Source organism: Nomascus leucogenys, chromosome 19 (genome assembly GCF_006542625.1).
Source record: "Nomascus leucogenys isolate Asia chromosome 19, Asia_NLE_v1, whole genome shotgun sequence".
Taxonomy (NCBI): Eukaryota; Metazoa; Chordata; class Mammalia; order Primates; family Hylobatidae; genus Nomascus; species Nomascus leucogenys.
This window is the reverse complement of record NC_044399.1, coordinates 73,386,845-73,401,418: the sequence shown is the minus strand read 5'-3', so window position 1 is coordinate 73,401,418 and position 14,574 is coordinate 73,386,845. Positions and strand designations below refer to the sequence as shown.

Below are 14,574 nucleotides of genomic sequence, written 5' to 3'. Positions count from 1 at the left end.
GATGAGTTTTGCACACAGCCTGTCTTCTTGTGGGCAGCCCCCTCTGCTATCTTTGTTTCTCCGGGAAGGACCTTAGATCCTGGGTAGGTGCTCGTCCTGCCTGGCAGTCGAGTGCAATGCTTCTGTCTTGGCCAACGCCCAGCCTTCCTCATTTGCCCCGGCTTCAAGGCGTTGGTTCACAGTCCTGTATGGGGGCAGCTAGACCATCTCACAGCAAGCAGCATTCTGGGAGTCTTGTCTCATTTCCTGCCCTGGAAGCTTCCCTTCCTCACTGCAGCCACTGCAGCTGCAGGCTGGATCAAGGGGACCACAGAATTGTCCAGTCCCCCAGGGTGGGGGTGCCAGGAGCCCTTCTCCTCCGTAGCAGGTCTCAGAGGCTGACAATGGGGAAATCGCACTGGTCAGCCTGCCGTGGGCTCAGGAGGAACCTGCGATAAGATGCCCAACAGTTAGGGCAGCTGCTTTGAGGTTTGGAGCCTGGGAGCCCACAGGAAGTGACTTGGTCCTGAGCTGATGTTGCTTCGTCCCGGCGCCGGTCTCAGGCGAGGAGCTGCAGGTTAGCATGGCTGGGGGGATGTCAGCGGAGTGCCCTGAGCCTGGGCCAGGAGGGCTGCAGGGCCAGTCCCCAGGGCCAGGCAGGCAGTGTCCCCCTCCCATCACGCCCGCCCCGTGGAGCCTGCCCCGGTGGAGGGCCTATGTGGCTGCCGCTGTGCTCTGCTACATCAACCTCCTGAACTACATGAACTGGTTCATCATCGCAGGTGAGGAGGGGACGGCCACCCTGGGCAGTACCTGCTGCTCTGCCCGCCAGCCAGGGGCTGCAGATCCGCGGTGGCCTTCCAGCCATCACCCATCTTTCTGCTCCTGGGCCCGCCTCTGGTGTTCTCACTTCTGGAGGTGGTTTTCAGCTGTGCCCGAATCGGGGAGGACCAACTGATGTTCCCAATCCAGCCTCAACTAAGAGGGGACACAGGCTGGGCGTGGTGGCTCCCGCTTGTAATTCCAGCACTCTGGGAGGCTGAGGCAGGAAGATTGCTTGAGCCCAGGAGTTTGAGACGAACCTGCACAACATAGTGAGACTCTGTCTCTATTTATTTATTTTTTTGAGGCAGAGTCTCGCTCTGTTGCCCAGGCTGGAGTGTAGTTGCACAATCTCAGCTCACTGCAACCTCCGCCTCCCGGGTTCAAGTGATTCTCCTGCCTCAGCCTCCCGAGTAGCTGGGATTACAGGCATGCACCACCACGTCCGGCTAATTTTTGTATTTTGAGTAGAGGAGTAGGGACGGGGTTTTACCGTGTTAGTCAGGCTGGTCTCGAACTCCTGACCTCAGGTGAGCTGCCTGCCTTGGCCTCCCAAAGTGCTGGGATTACAGGCGTGAGCCACCACGCCCGGCCTTCTTTTTTTTTCTTGAGATGGAGTCTTACTCTGTTGCCCAGGCTGGAGTGCAGTGGCGTGATCTCGGCTCACTGCAACTTCTGCCTCCTGGGTTCAAGCGATTCCTATCTCAGCCTCCCGAGTAGCTGGGACTACAGGCGCACACCACCATGCCAGGCTAGTTTTTGTATTTTTAGTAGAGACGGGGTTTTGCCGTGTATGCCTGGCTGTCTCAAACTCCAGACCTCAGGTGATCCGCCTGCCTCGGCCTCCCAAAGTGTTGGGATTATAGGCATGAGCCACTGCGCCCAGCCGAGACTCTGTCTCTTTAAAAAATTAAAAATATTTTAGGGCCGGGTGCGGTGGCTCAGGCCTATAATCCCAGCACTGTGGGAGGCCAAGCTGGGCGGATCATTTGAAGTGTGGAGTTTGTGACCAGCCTGGGCAATATGGTGAAACCCTGTCTCTGCTAAAATTACAAAAATTAGCCGAGCATGGTAGCGGGCACCTGTAATCTCAGCTACTGCGGAGGCTGAGGCAGATAATTGCTTGAACTTGGGAGGTCGATGTTGCAGTGAGCCGAGATCCCACCATTGTACTCCAGTCTGGGCGACAGAGCAAGGCTCTGTCTCAAAAAAAAAGAATAAATAAAAAATATTTTTAAAAATTAAGAGAGGGCACAGTGGGGGTGGGGCCAGAGACATAATGAGGGGTGGGTGGGTGAGGACAGCAGGGAGGACTTCCAGGCAGAGGCCCCGAGGTTCTGGGTGGAGGACAGGGGAGCCTGGGCCAGGCAAGAATAGCCCCTGCTGGCTGTGTTTCTGGGACAACAGGCTGCTCACAAACCGCGCACATCCTGCCTTCCTTCTTGCAGGCCTCAGGGCTCAACCTGCTTCGGTCTTCTGTCACTCATTCACTCACTCACTCACTCATTCATTCATTCAAGACTGATTGGGGGCCAGGCACGGTGGCTCACGCCTGTAATCCCAGCACTTTGGGAGGCTGAGGTGGGTGGATCACCTGAGGTTAGGAATTCGAGACCAGCCTGGCCAACATGGTGAAACCCCGTCTCTACTAAAAACACAAAAATTACTCAGGCGTGGTGGCGGGCGCCTGTAATCCCAGCTACTCGGGAGGCTGAGGCAGGAGAATTGCTTGAACCCGGGAGGCAGAGGTTGCAGTGAGCTGAGATCGTGCCACTGCACTCCAGCCTGGGCAACAGAGCGAGACTCTGTCTCAAACAACAACAGCAACAATAACGACAACAACTGATTGAGGCTCCACTTGGCTCTTCTTTTCATTCATTCATTCATTCACTCATTCATTCAAGGCCAACTGAGCACTAACTGTGGGCAGGACCCCCTGGTGGCTGCTGCGGACCCAGGGAGGAAATGGGACTTGTAGTTCCTGAACTCAAGAATGACCATCTCATGGGGCAGAGATAGAGGCTGGTTGATGGCAGTCCTGCGAGGCAGAGAGGTGTGGCCAGACAAGGGGGGGACACAGGCCGGGCTGGGAGCTCAGGAGGGTGCCTGCAGCCGCCAGGCATCTCTGAGACCTGGACATCGATCTGTCAGTTACCAGCTCAGCATGCCAGAGAGTGGCTGTGGAATCATGAAACTCTAGGGGCTGCAGAGCCATCTCCAGACCTGGTCATGGTCTTTGAGGAGCTCAGAGGTCAGGAGCTTCTCCTCCTCACTTGAGGTCAGCAGTTCGAGACCAGCCTGGGTAACATAGAAAAACCTTGTCTCTACAAAAAATTAAAAAAATTAGCCAGGGATAGTGATGGCTGAAGACAGTGATGTCTTCAGCCTCTCGGGAGGCTGAAGCAGGAGGATTGCTTGAGGCTGAAGCAGGAGGATTGCTTGAGGCTGCAGTGAGCCCTCTAGCCTGAGTGACAGAGCAAGATCTTATCCCAAACCTCTAAAGACAAAAAGCCAAAACAAAATACACGAAACAAAAATACCCCAAAGGGGTGTATAGGGTGAGAGCAGAGCTGCTTGGGTGCCAGACTGGGAGCTTGCACTTTCTGCCTTGGGCAATGGGGAGCCATATAATTGGATTTGAGGCCCTGATGGAGGCAAAATGAGCCAGGAAGTCCATTCAGGGGCTGCTGTAGTGGGTCAGGCCAAAGCTGAGGAGGCCTGAGTTGGAGTGTGGGCCGAGGGCGCGCAAAGGCGGGAAGGAGGAAGAGGTGGGTGGGAGCCAGGAATCACCAGTGGGGAGCTCCCTGAACCCAGGAGCCTGGGGACCCACTATCTCTGCCGCTAGCCCTGGAGGTCCCTGGCTGGGCCCTAAGACCCTGAGTCTTGCCTGTCCGGGTCCCTTCCCCATCAGCACTTCCTCTGTATGTGCAAGAAAGGGGGCTGTGGTTACTGTGGGGATAGAGACCTGGAGAAGTGAAACTGTGCTGGGCATCTGGGAACTGGTGCGGGTAAACAGCTAAAAGGTTCTTGCAGGAAACAGCTCTTATGGGGCCAGGGTGGTAGGCTACAGGTGAAAGCAAGGGTGGGTGCACGCTTGGCTCTGGGTCACCTCTAGAGCACCATGGGGCTGGGAGGAGCCCAGGAGGAGATAAAACAAGGGGATGAGTCCTCATTCCTGAAAATGGAAGATGGGCACAATTTGGGGCGTTTTCATTTAGCTATTTATTTTGCTTACCTGTCTTGTCTACTTTTTTTCTTTCCAATGACTGTCTTCTTTTTGTATTTAAAATAATAAAAGGGAGACTTTGAGAGGCCGAGGCAGGTGGATCACCTGAGGTCAGGAGTTCGAGACCAGCCTGGCCAACATGGTGAAACCCCGTCTCTACTAAAAATACAAAAATTAGCCCAGCATGATGGCAGATACCTGTAATCCCAGCTACTCGGGAGGCTGAGGCAGGAGAATTGCCTGAACCCGTGAGGCAGAGGTTGCAGTGAGCTGAGATCGTATCACTGCACTTCAGCCTGGATGAAAGAGTGAGATTCAGTCTCATAAAAATAAATAAAATAAAATAAAAATAAAAAAACAAATAAAATATTAAAAGGGGGAAAAGACATACCAGTTTGCCAGGTTGTGGTGGCAAGTGGGGACAAATTAAATGTCTAAACAAAGATTTCTTTTTTTTTCTTTTTTTTTTTTTTTGTTGGAAATGGAGTCTCACTCTGCCGCCCAGGGCTGGAGTGCAATGGCACGATCTCAGCTCACTGCAACCTCCACCTCCCAGGTTCAAGCGATTCTCCTGCCTCAGCCTCCTGAGTAGCTAGGACTACAGGCCTGTGCCACCACACCTGGCTAATTTTTTGTGTTTTTTAGTAGAGATGGGATTTCACTGTGTTAGCTACGATGGTCTTGATCTCCTGACCTCAAGATGTGCCGGCCTCGGCCTCCCAAAGTGCTGGGATTACAGGCATGAGCCACCGCGTCCCGCCCTAAACAAAGATTTCTTGCTTTGCTCCTCTGATCCCTTGATCTTCTTGTGCATGGGGCAGGTCTTGGAGGAGCGCACGCAGGGCTTTCTTGGTGTGGGTGTTTCTGCGGGGACCCACTTGGGGGCTTCTGCTCCCCTTCTGTGGTTCTGGGTGTATGGACAGGCTGCCTCTGGCTGAGATTTGAGCCCCAGCTCCCCCAGCTTCAGACGGGCAACCTGGGGCCGCTAGAGCCTCTGTTTCCTCATCTGTAGAATGGGGGCAATGAGAGTCCCCCCCTTTTAGGATGACAACTGCGAGTGTACAGCTCAGGGCCTGGCTGTCAGTCACCTCCTGACTCATGAAAGTGATGATTGGTCTTCTTCATAATAATGACAAGGGCCAGAGCCGCATGGCTCACGTGAGCAGGTGCTGCAGACCCAGACCCTTTCTGAGACACCAAGAGGCTATCAGGAAACAGGCCCTGGTGTCTGGGAGACCCACTTTCTCTCTCTACATTAGGCTGGGTGCCCACTGCTGTGCCTCTGGAAGAACAGGCTTGTGTGCATGTGTGCAAGCCAGGACACGTTCGTCTTTGTATGTACATGTTTATCTGTGCATGTCCAGTGTCTGTGCATGAGTGAGGCCACTGTGCTGCACAGCCCCAGGGACTTGTGTTTACACAGCGGCCTAAGTAAAGGGCTGTGCACTGCGCAGCGACAGGAGGCTGCCGCCCCTCTGACTGCAGTGTGGATGGCAGCCCTGAGCCTGTGCATACACGGGCAGGCCTCTGGGTGTGTCTTCATGGGTACATCTCACTGCATATGTGTCTGTGTGCCTGGGTGTATGAGTCTGGGTGTACATGTCTGTGAGTGTGAGTTCCTGTGTGTGTGTGTGTGTGTATTTGTGCCTCTGCAGGTGTGTTTCTCTGGGAATGCCTGTTGGTATCTATTTATATCTGTGTTCCCATATGAACAGGAGGGAAGGAGCCGTGTGGCTGCGTGCTTGTGTGTTGGTGTGTGTGTGTGAATGTCTGTGCCTTTGGGATGCTTGTTTCTTTCTTTTTCTTTCTTTTTTTTTTGAGACGGAGCTTGGCTCTTGTTGCCCAGGCTGGAGTGCAATGGCGCGATTTCGGCTCACTGCAACCTCCACCTCCCAGGCTCAAGCAATTCTCCTGCCTCAGCCTCCCGAGTAGCTGGGATTACAGGCGCCCGTCACCACGTCCGGCTAATTTTTTGTATTTTTAGTAGAGACAGGGTTTCACCACGTTAACCATGGCTGGTCTCGAACTCCTGACCTTAGGTGATCCGCCCGCCTTGGCCTCCCAAAGTGCTGAGATTACAGGCGTGAGCCACCGCGCCCGGCCAAGGGATGCTTGTTTCTTTGAGTGTTTGAAATGCACACGTTTGTCTGTGTGCCTGTTCTTGTGTGTGTGGTTGTACACATGTGTGGGAGAGAGGGGGAGAGAACAGTGGGCTTGGGTGCCATGCCCTGTGCTGTGCTGGTTAGCTGTGGCCCTGTGCCAAACCTGGAGCAGCTGCCTTTCGAGGCCAGGAGGGCTACTTCCTGTTTCCTGAGCACTGTCCCTCTGTTTGCAGGAGTGCTACTGGATATACAGGAGGTTTTCCAGATCAGTGACAACCATGCTGGTTTGCTTCAGACTGGTAAGGAGGAGCCCTGGCTCTGCAGCCGGGGCCCTGGGTTCATGCTGGGGTGGGCTCTTTCTGTGGTTCATGTTCTGTGCCCAGATCCAGCCCCACTGGGTCCCCTGGCACAGAGAGTGGGTGGGGTGTGGGTCTGAGGGACAGTCTCGGCTGGAACAGCCGCGGTAGTTTGAGTGTAGGGTGCCGCAGGAGAGCAGGGGGAGGTGGGGCTGGGAGAGGTCCCTGAGCCTCAGGTCCTGGCTGTAGAGCTGGTCATTCCTTCCTTTCGTGTGGGTGAGGCTCAGCTGTGCACCAGAGGCTTGCTGGGGTTTGAGAAATCCTGATGTGTGCTTTCCTCTCACAGACCTGAAAAATCTGACTACTGGGACACACAAAGTCCAACAGACAGACACAGACACAGACGCATCCCCCCGCATGGGCTCAGATGGACTCTGGGCCCACACAGAGCCTGACATCCAGCAGCAGGGAGCAGCCACACGTTCCATCACAACATCAGAGCGGTTGGGGTCATGAGGCATTAGCTTTTCCCTTGTGGATGCCTGGATGGTGACACACACCCACAGTGTGCATATCCACACACCCACATGTGCACACACATGGTCACAACACACGATACGCCTGTGCACACACCCAGGCTGTAACCAGCAGGCACTGAGGGTCCTCACAGTCCGTCATCTCAGGGCTTTGGAACATGGCTCTCAAACTGGGGTACAGGGGTCCCTGGGGATACACAGTCACTTTCCAGGGGCTACATGAACACAGAGAGTTTTGAGAGACTGATTTATTTCTAGATCCTCAAGCCTGTATGTTTTTTTCCTAAAATGACCTGCCTGAGGGGAAGCCTGTGGTCGGCCTGTGGTTCGCCTGTGGTTCTCCTTCCTCTCCTTCTGTTGTACAATTCCCTATCTACCATGGTAAGCAGAAAGGGACTCCTCTCTGCATCCTGGATGTGCTGCTTCTGGGTGTAAAAACCTCCGGGGTATCAAACAGAGGCCCCCATGTGGATGCTCGGCTTCTCCCGGAGGGACCTTGGGAGCAAAGCAGAGAGCATCAGGAGAAACGTGCTGGGGAGATTTGCCCCAGGCCACAAGCGCAGGCAAGGAGCCAAGCCTTATCTAGCTGTTCCTGTGTGCAGTGTCTACTATTTATCTACGAATTAGAATTCAAAGTGAGATAGCAGTCTCAGGGATGCATGTCAACACATTTGTTTCAATGAAGGAAAATGAAGCCAACATTTTTCTCATAATCAGTTTGACTGTCTAATTGCTTTGGCAAAAGACGACAGGCATTATTACTTAGATTCTACTGTACACATTTCCCATAAACTGAATAAACTCGACCCTGTAGCTCCAAGAGTTTGGATGAAAATACAGATAAAGAAAATACACAACAACGCTGGAAATCCCACCCTTGGCAACGATTCAAACTTGGGATAAGAACGTTAGCTGAAAATGTGTGGAGGAGTACATAGTTCTAGAAACTTCTTTAAGAGTGAGATGAGAGCCGGGTGCAGTGGCTCACGCCTGTAATCCCAGCTCTTAGGGAGGCAGAGGCGGGAGAATAGCTTGAGCCCAGGAGTTCGAGACCTGCTTGTGCAATATAGTGAGACCCCATTCTCCACAGAAAGGAAAAAAAAAAGACAAAAGAGTTACGTGAGCAAGAGTTAGAAGGTCATGGCTTTAGAACGTGCATCAATCTTGTGGCCAAGAGGCAGCAGCTGATGCTGATCTTCCAGCCATATCTGTAGCCAAAGTGAGACCATCTTGGTTCAACACCCACAACCTTCTCGATTGAATAGATAATGGTGGTTTAGTCAACATTTCCCTTCACTGGTTCTTTTTTTTTTCTTTTTTTCTTGAGACGGAGTTTCACTCTTATTGCCAGGCTGGAGTGCAATGGCACGATCTCAGCTCACCGCAACTTCTGCCTCCTGGGTTCAAGTGATTCTCCTGCCTCAGCCTCCCAAGTAGCTGGGATTACAGGCACCTGCCATCACGCCAGGCTGATTTTTGTATTTTTAGTAGAGATGGTGGGTGGGGGGGTCTCACCATGTTGGCCAGGCTGGTCTCGAACTCCTGACCTCAGGTGGTCCACCAGCCTTGACCTCCCAAAGTGTTGAGATTACAGGCGTGAGCCACCACACTGATCCTTACCATAATATGGTTCTTACCATAGTGGTCAAGATTATTACTACAAGTCCTGGGCCACAGAGGGAGAAGAGTGTGTGCGTGCGTGTGTGTGTGTGTGTGTGTGTGCGTGCGTGTGTGTGTGTGTGTGTGTTTGGGAGTAGGTGAAGAGAAGGGTCATCTTTGCAGAAGCAGCTCAAAAATTTCATGAAAGGACAGTGGGCTTGGAGGCCTGATGACCAGGCTGGTCTCTGGTGGCCTCAGATGAGTCTCTTTACCTTTTCCAGTTGCCATGCTATGGCCCTAGACCCAGCCTGTTGTCTGTCCACAGGGCTGCTAAGAAGAGGAAACTGATGACTGAGGGAGAGGGTGGTGAAGAGATAGAGGGGTTGGGCTGGGCACAGTGGCTCACGCCTGTAATCCCAGCACTTTGGGAGGCTGGGTGGATCACCTGAGGTCGGGAGTTTGAGACCAGCCTGGCCAACATGGTGAAACCTCGTCTCTACTAAAAATACAAAAATTAGCCAGGTGTGGTGGCAGGTGCCTGTAATCCCTGATACTTGGGAGGCTGAGGCGGGAGGATCACTTGAACCCGGAAGGCGGAGGTTGCAGTGAGCTGAGATCATGCCACTGCACTCCAGACTGGGCCACAGAGTGAGACTGTCTCAAAAAAAAAAACAAAAAAAGAGAGAGGGGTGGAAGGTGAGAAGAGGCTGTGGTCAGGCTCCCTCCACCCACCCATGGGACAGAGAGGCTGCTGGAGTGAGTTCATTCATTAATAATATTTAAAACTAACACTGACTTGGCCCTTACCACATGTCGGGCACGATTCTAAGTGCTTTAAATATCAATTTATTTAATCTTCACGACAATCCCACCAGGCAGGTTTTACTATTATGTCCATTTTACAGATGATGAAACTGAGGCTCAGAGAAGTTATGAGACTTGCTGAAGCTGGGATTTGAATCCAGGAAGTGTGCCTCCAGAGTCTGTCTTTTAACTCTGGGGGCATTCATTTCACCCACTATGTCACAGAAATGATTTGAATTAGGAGATGTTGGGAATGAAGAGCGTCTGTTTTCCCCTTGGGAAGGGCATCTGCAGATTCACAGAGCATCTGCAGGTTTAAGGCACTTAAAACAGCCTGCAAGTGATCCCTGCATGTGAGGAATATGGGGATATATATATTTGTTGTTGTTTGTTTGCTTTTTGTTTTTTTTGAGAGAGACTCTCACTCTGTCACACAGGCTGGAGTGCAGTGGTGTGATCTCAGCTCACTGCAACCTCCACCTCCCAGGTTCAAGCAGTTCTCCCTCAGCCTCCCCAGTAGCTGGGATTACAGGCGCCTGCCACCTTGCTCAGCTAATTTCTGTATTTTTAGTAGAGATGGGATTTTACCATGTTGGCCCGGCTGGTCTCGAACTCCTGACCTCGGGTGATCCACCCGCCTTGGCCTCCCAAAGTGCTGGGATTACAGGCGTGAGCCACCGCGCCTGGCTGGGAAATAGTTTTATAACTTTTGGATAAAGAAGATATGCATAAACAAGATATGAACAACTCTTGCCCCTCTGGAAGAGTAATAAATTTGACTACATCAAAGCTAAACACTTCTGTATGATGGTGATTGAAATTATGCAATCAGTAATAATAATAGATAACATTTACTGGACATTTACATGAAGTTATGCAGATAACTTTTATGTGCTTTATTTTACTTAATCCTCTCAGTAACCAAACGAGGGAATAGCACTGCTGATGAAAGGGGAATATGAAGAGTTAAGGAATCTGCCTAAGGTCACATAGCTAGAAAGTGGCGAGCCAGGATTTAAACTCAGCCAACTTAGTCCCAGAAGTTGCGTTTTTAATTCTTAAAACAAATATAAAAGACTATGGGAACTTATTTCCCAAACATATTAACAAACAACAGCCCAACAGAAAAATGGACAGTGGGCCAGGCGTGGTGGCCCACGCCTGTAACCCCAGCACTTTAGGAGGCCGAGGTGGGTGGATCCCTTGAGCCCAGGAGTTTGAGACCAGCCTGGGCAAGATGCTGAAACCCTGTCTCTACAAAAACTATAAAAATTAGCCAGGTGTGGTGGTACGTGCCTGTAGTCTCAACTACTCTGGAGGCTGAGGTGGGAGGATGGCTTGAGGCCGGGAGGCAGAGGCTGCAGAGAGCTGAGATTGAACCACTGCACTCCAGCCTGGGTGACAGAGTGAGACTTTGTCTCAAAAAATAAAATAAAAGTATAAATGCAGCTGTGTCCAGGGAACATTTTACCTATGTAGGAAAACCAACTCTTTCTTGGCTTCCTGGAATCATCACTAGTTCACAGTCAATGTGCTTATTCTTTTTTGTTTTTTCTTCCTTTTTTTTTGAGACTAAGTCTTGCTCTGTCACCCAGGCTGGAGTGCAGTGGCGTGATGTGGGCTCACTGCAACCTCCGCCTCCCGGGTTCAAGTGATTCTCGTGCCTCAGCCTCTCGAGTAGCTGGGATTACAGGCGCCCACCATCACGCCTGGCTAATTTTTTTGTATTTTTTTTTTTTTAGTAGAGACGGGGTTTCACCATGTTGCCCAGGCTGGTCTTGAATTCCTGAGCTCAGGCAATCTGCCCACCTCAGCCTCCCAAAGTGCTGGGATTACAGGTGTGAGCCACCGCGCCTGGCCCGATGTGCTCATTCTAAAGTGTCCTCATCTGCTGCTCAGAGTAGGCCCAGGCTGACTTCCCTCTTTCCCGGCTCCCCGTTGCACCAGTAGATGCATGAACGAAAAATCAGACTTGTCCCCATATCCAGGCTCACAGGGGCCACGTGTGTTTGTAAAGCCAGGAAACCGGCATCTGCTCCATGCCTGACCCTCCACATTCACTTCCCATCTCACCTTCACCATCCTGGGAGAGGATGGTGACCTCTCCAGTGTTGGGGTGACACTCAGAGCAAGCGGCAGAGCTGGCCAGGCTTTGGGTTTGGGGCCAGATTCAGGCCTCCACACTCTGGGCTGGGGCTGCATGTTGGCCACGCACCGTGAGGTTCACCTTATCTTTTCTTCCTCATACCCTGGGCCCGCTGCCAAGATGCCAGCTTGTGGCAACTGAGTCAGGCTCCTTCCCCAGGCCTGCTGGGCCGTCTGCCCTGCCACGGTCATGGGGGGATCCAGGCTGCCCCTGTGTGTCTCCTCCAGTCTTCATCAGCTGCCTGCTGCTGTCTGCACCCGTGTTTGGCTACCTGGGCGACCGACATAGCCGCAAGGCCACCATGAGCTTCGGGATCTTGCTGTGGTCAGGAGCTGGCCTCTCTAGCTCCTTCATCTCCCCCCGGGTAGGTGTCCATACCCCTGCCCAGGCCCCTGAGGCCCCTACCCCACCTGCTTCCTCCCTGATCCAGCCCCGTTAGAGCTGCGTGGGGACAATTCTGCTCCGTTCCTGGCTGTGACTGGATCAGGGATTGCACTGAGGGCTGGGAGAGGAGGTGAGGGCACAGTCTCCAGTCTCCAGCCTGAGTCTGCATAGGGCAGAGCTGGTGGACTTTTTCTGTTTTTCGAGACAGAATTTCGCACTTGTTGCCCAGGCTGGAGGGCAATGGCGCGATCTCGACTCACTGCAAACTCTGCCTCCCGAGTTCAAGCGATTCTCCTGTCTCAGCCTCCAGAGTAGCTGGGATACCAGGTGTGCGCCACCACGCCCAGCTAATTTTTGTATTTTTTAGTAGAGACAGGGTTTCACCATGTTGGCCAGGCTGGTCTCGAACTTCCGACCTCAGGTGATCCGCCCACCTCGGCCTCCCAAAGTGTTGGGATTACAGGAGTGAGCCACCGTGCCCGGCCAAGCCGATGGACTTTCTTAACGGTGGACTTTCTTAACAGGAGGCCTCCTCTCTCCTACCTCTCACTGCCACACCAGCTTCATTTCTGCCCGACTCTGCTGGGGGTGGGGCTGGGGGTAACAGCTGCTGTCTTGGGGAAGTGGCCTGGTTAGCAATGGTGGGACCCAGGAAAAGGGGTCCCCTGGGCAGGGGTGCAGGTGGTAGCTGCAGGGTACACACGTGTGACTGTGGGAACCTGGAGTGGAGAGGTGTCTGTAGCCCCGATCCCCTCTCCCTCCTCTGGGGTCCTGTGTCATGAGGTCCCCTTGGCTCCTCTGACAAACCCTCACTCAGGTCCCTAGCCCTGTGGGTGATTTCTGGAACTCACATGGTCTTGTGCCTGCTCGCCCAGTATTCTTGGCTCTTCTTCCTGTCCCGGGGCGTTGTGGGCACTGGCTCGGCCAGCTACTCCACCATCGCGCCCACCGTCCTGGGCGACCTCTTCGTGAGGGACCAGCGCACCCGCGTGCTTGCCATCTTCTACATCTTCATCCCCGTTGGAAGGTTGGTATCACCCATGGGTCTACTTCCCCAGGTGGTAAACTGAGGCCCAAAGGAGTCAGAACAGGGGCTGGACGTGGGTAGGAGAGGTCAAACCAGGAGGGCTGGGATTTGAGTCCCAATGCTACCCCTTCCTTACCACGTGAGTCTACCTCTCCCAGCCTCAGTTTCCTCATCTGTAAACGGGGGCAGTGACACCAGCTGATGGGCTGGGGGAGGAGTAGAGGTGATGAGGATGTGCCCTACGGATTCATACACTCGGCAGTGTGGCCCGCCCAGGGAGGGGCCGGCCCTGGGAGGTAAGGTGAGGAAGCGTGTCAGGGCCAGGCCCTGCACCCCACAACAGGCTAGGCTGGAGCAGGATTTGCAGTCAGGACCCTGGCCTCTGACCCAGGTTTCCTGAACTTGCCTGACTCAAGCAGGGCCCAGCCTTGGGCAGGAGGGTGGAGGGTATGTGTTTCCACAGGTGGAGAGAGTGGTGCTGGGGGTGGGCCAGGAGCCAGAGGTCATTGGTGACTTGACCAAGGGCAGCGGACATCTGGGCCTCACGTGGCTTACTTTCCTCAGTGAAACAGCTCTGAGTCTACAGAGAGCCAGCTCCCTGGGGCATGGGGGGAACCCTGGGTCAGGCTGGCGGTGGGGTCTGCCTTCTGCCTCCCTCCCCTCACAGCCCATCGCCCTTGCCTCTCTGTTGCAGTGGTCTGGGCTACGTGCTGGGGTCGGCTGTGACGATGCTGACTGGGAACTGGCGCTGGGCCCTCCGAGTGAGTCCAGCTTCCTTTTCTTCCCTCTGCTTTCCCTCTGGACCGGCAGGGACTTTCCAGCCTTGGGTGACCTTAGCCACTTGGCGTAGCACCCGGCGCCATTGTGGGGGCAGGGTGGTGGTCAGGCATTGGCAGCTTTGGACATTTGGGGCCTCACAGGGAGCATGGGTTGTGGAAGTGGTGGCCCTGGGCTCAAAAGCTGGCTGCTTAGTTTACCAGCTGCGTGATCTCAAGCAGGTCACCTTCTCCTTCAGAGCCTCGGTTTGCCTGTCAGTAAAGTGGGGGTAGTAAATGCTACCTAAGGCATCTCGAGGATCAGTGAGATGAGAGATGGAAGTTGCAAGCCGCAGGGTCAGGGTGTAGAGTAGGCCCCTGAGGGCTGGCGGCCAGGCTCGCTCAGCAGTTGAGCAGGATGCTGAGGAAGATGCCGGGCAGGCCCCGCTGGGGCTGCAGCCCTTGTGTTTCCAACATGGGCACGGAGAGGGACCATTCTGAAGAGGAAGGAACTCCATAGTGGAGGGTGCTGAGCTCAGCTCTAGGAGCGCAGCTTGGTGGGAATGCAGGCTGCACTCAGACCTCTGTGGAGCCAGCCCAGTGCTGGGGAGCTGGGGAGCTGGCGTGTGAAGTGCTGAAGCCAGATTTGGAATCTTGGGGGTGGGGTGGGCTTCAGGGAGGCAGGTCTGACCTGGCTTGAATAAACTTTCTCATGGTTTGAGCTGTTTGAAAACTACCCCAAGGTGGGTAGTGAGATCCCCATCTTTGGGGTTTGAGCAGAGGGGCCGCTAGGAGAGGAGGCCAGGGCAGGACTGTGTGGCAGATGGAGGCCTGGGCCAGGGAAAGGTCAGCTCTAGGGGCAGCAAGTACTCAGGAGGCAGGGCCAGTGTAGCGAGGG

General features: G+C 53.7%; 1 protein-coding gene across 2 annotated transcripts in view; it reads left to right on the top strand.

Annotated features, from left to right (window-relative positions):
• Positions 1-281: 281 nt before the first annotated feature.
• SPNS3 (sphingolipid transporter 3 (putative)) overlaps positions 282-14,574 on the top strand; it is a 54,931-nt gene continuing 40,638 nt past the window's right edge. For both annotated transcript variants that reach the window (XM_030799810.1, XM_030799809.1), the window contains exons 1-5: positions 282-761; positions 6,363-6,428; positions 11,738-11,874; positions 12,770-12,921; positions 13,616-13,682. In XM_030799810.1, the coding sequence (XP_030655670.1) occupies positions 563-761; positions 6,363-6,428; positions 11,738-11,874; positions 12,770-12,921; positions 13,616-13,682 (621 nt within the window). In that variant the 5' untranslated portion in view covers positions 282-562. The remainder of the gene's footprint in view (positions 762-6,362; positions 6,429-11,737; positions 11,875-12,769; positions 12,922-13,615; positions 13,683-14,574) is intronic.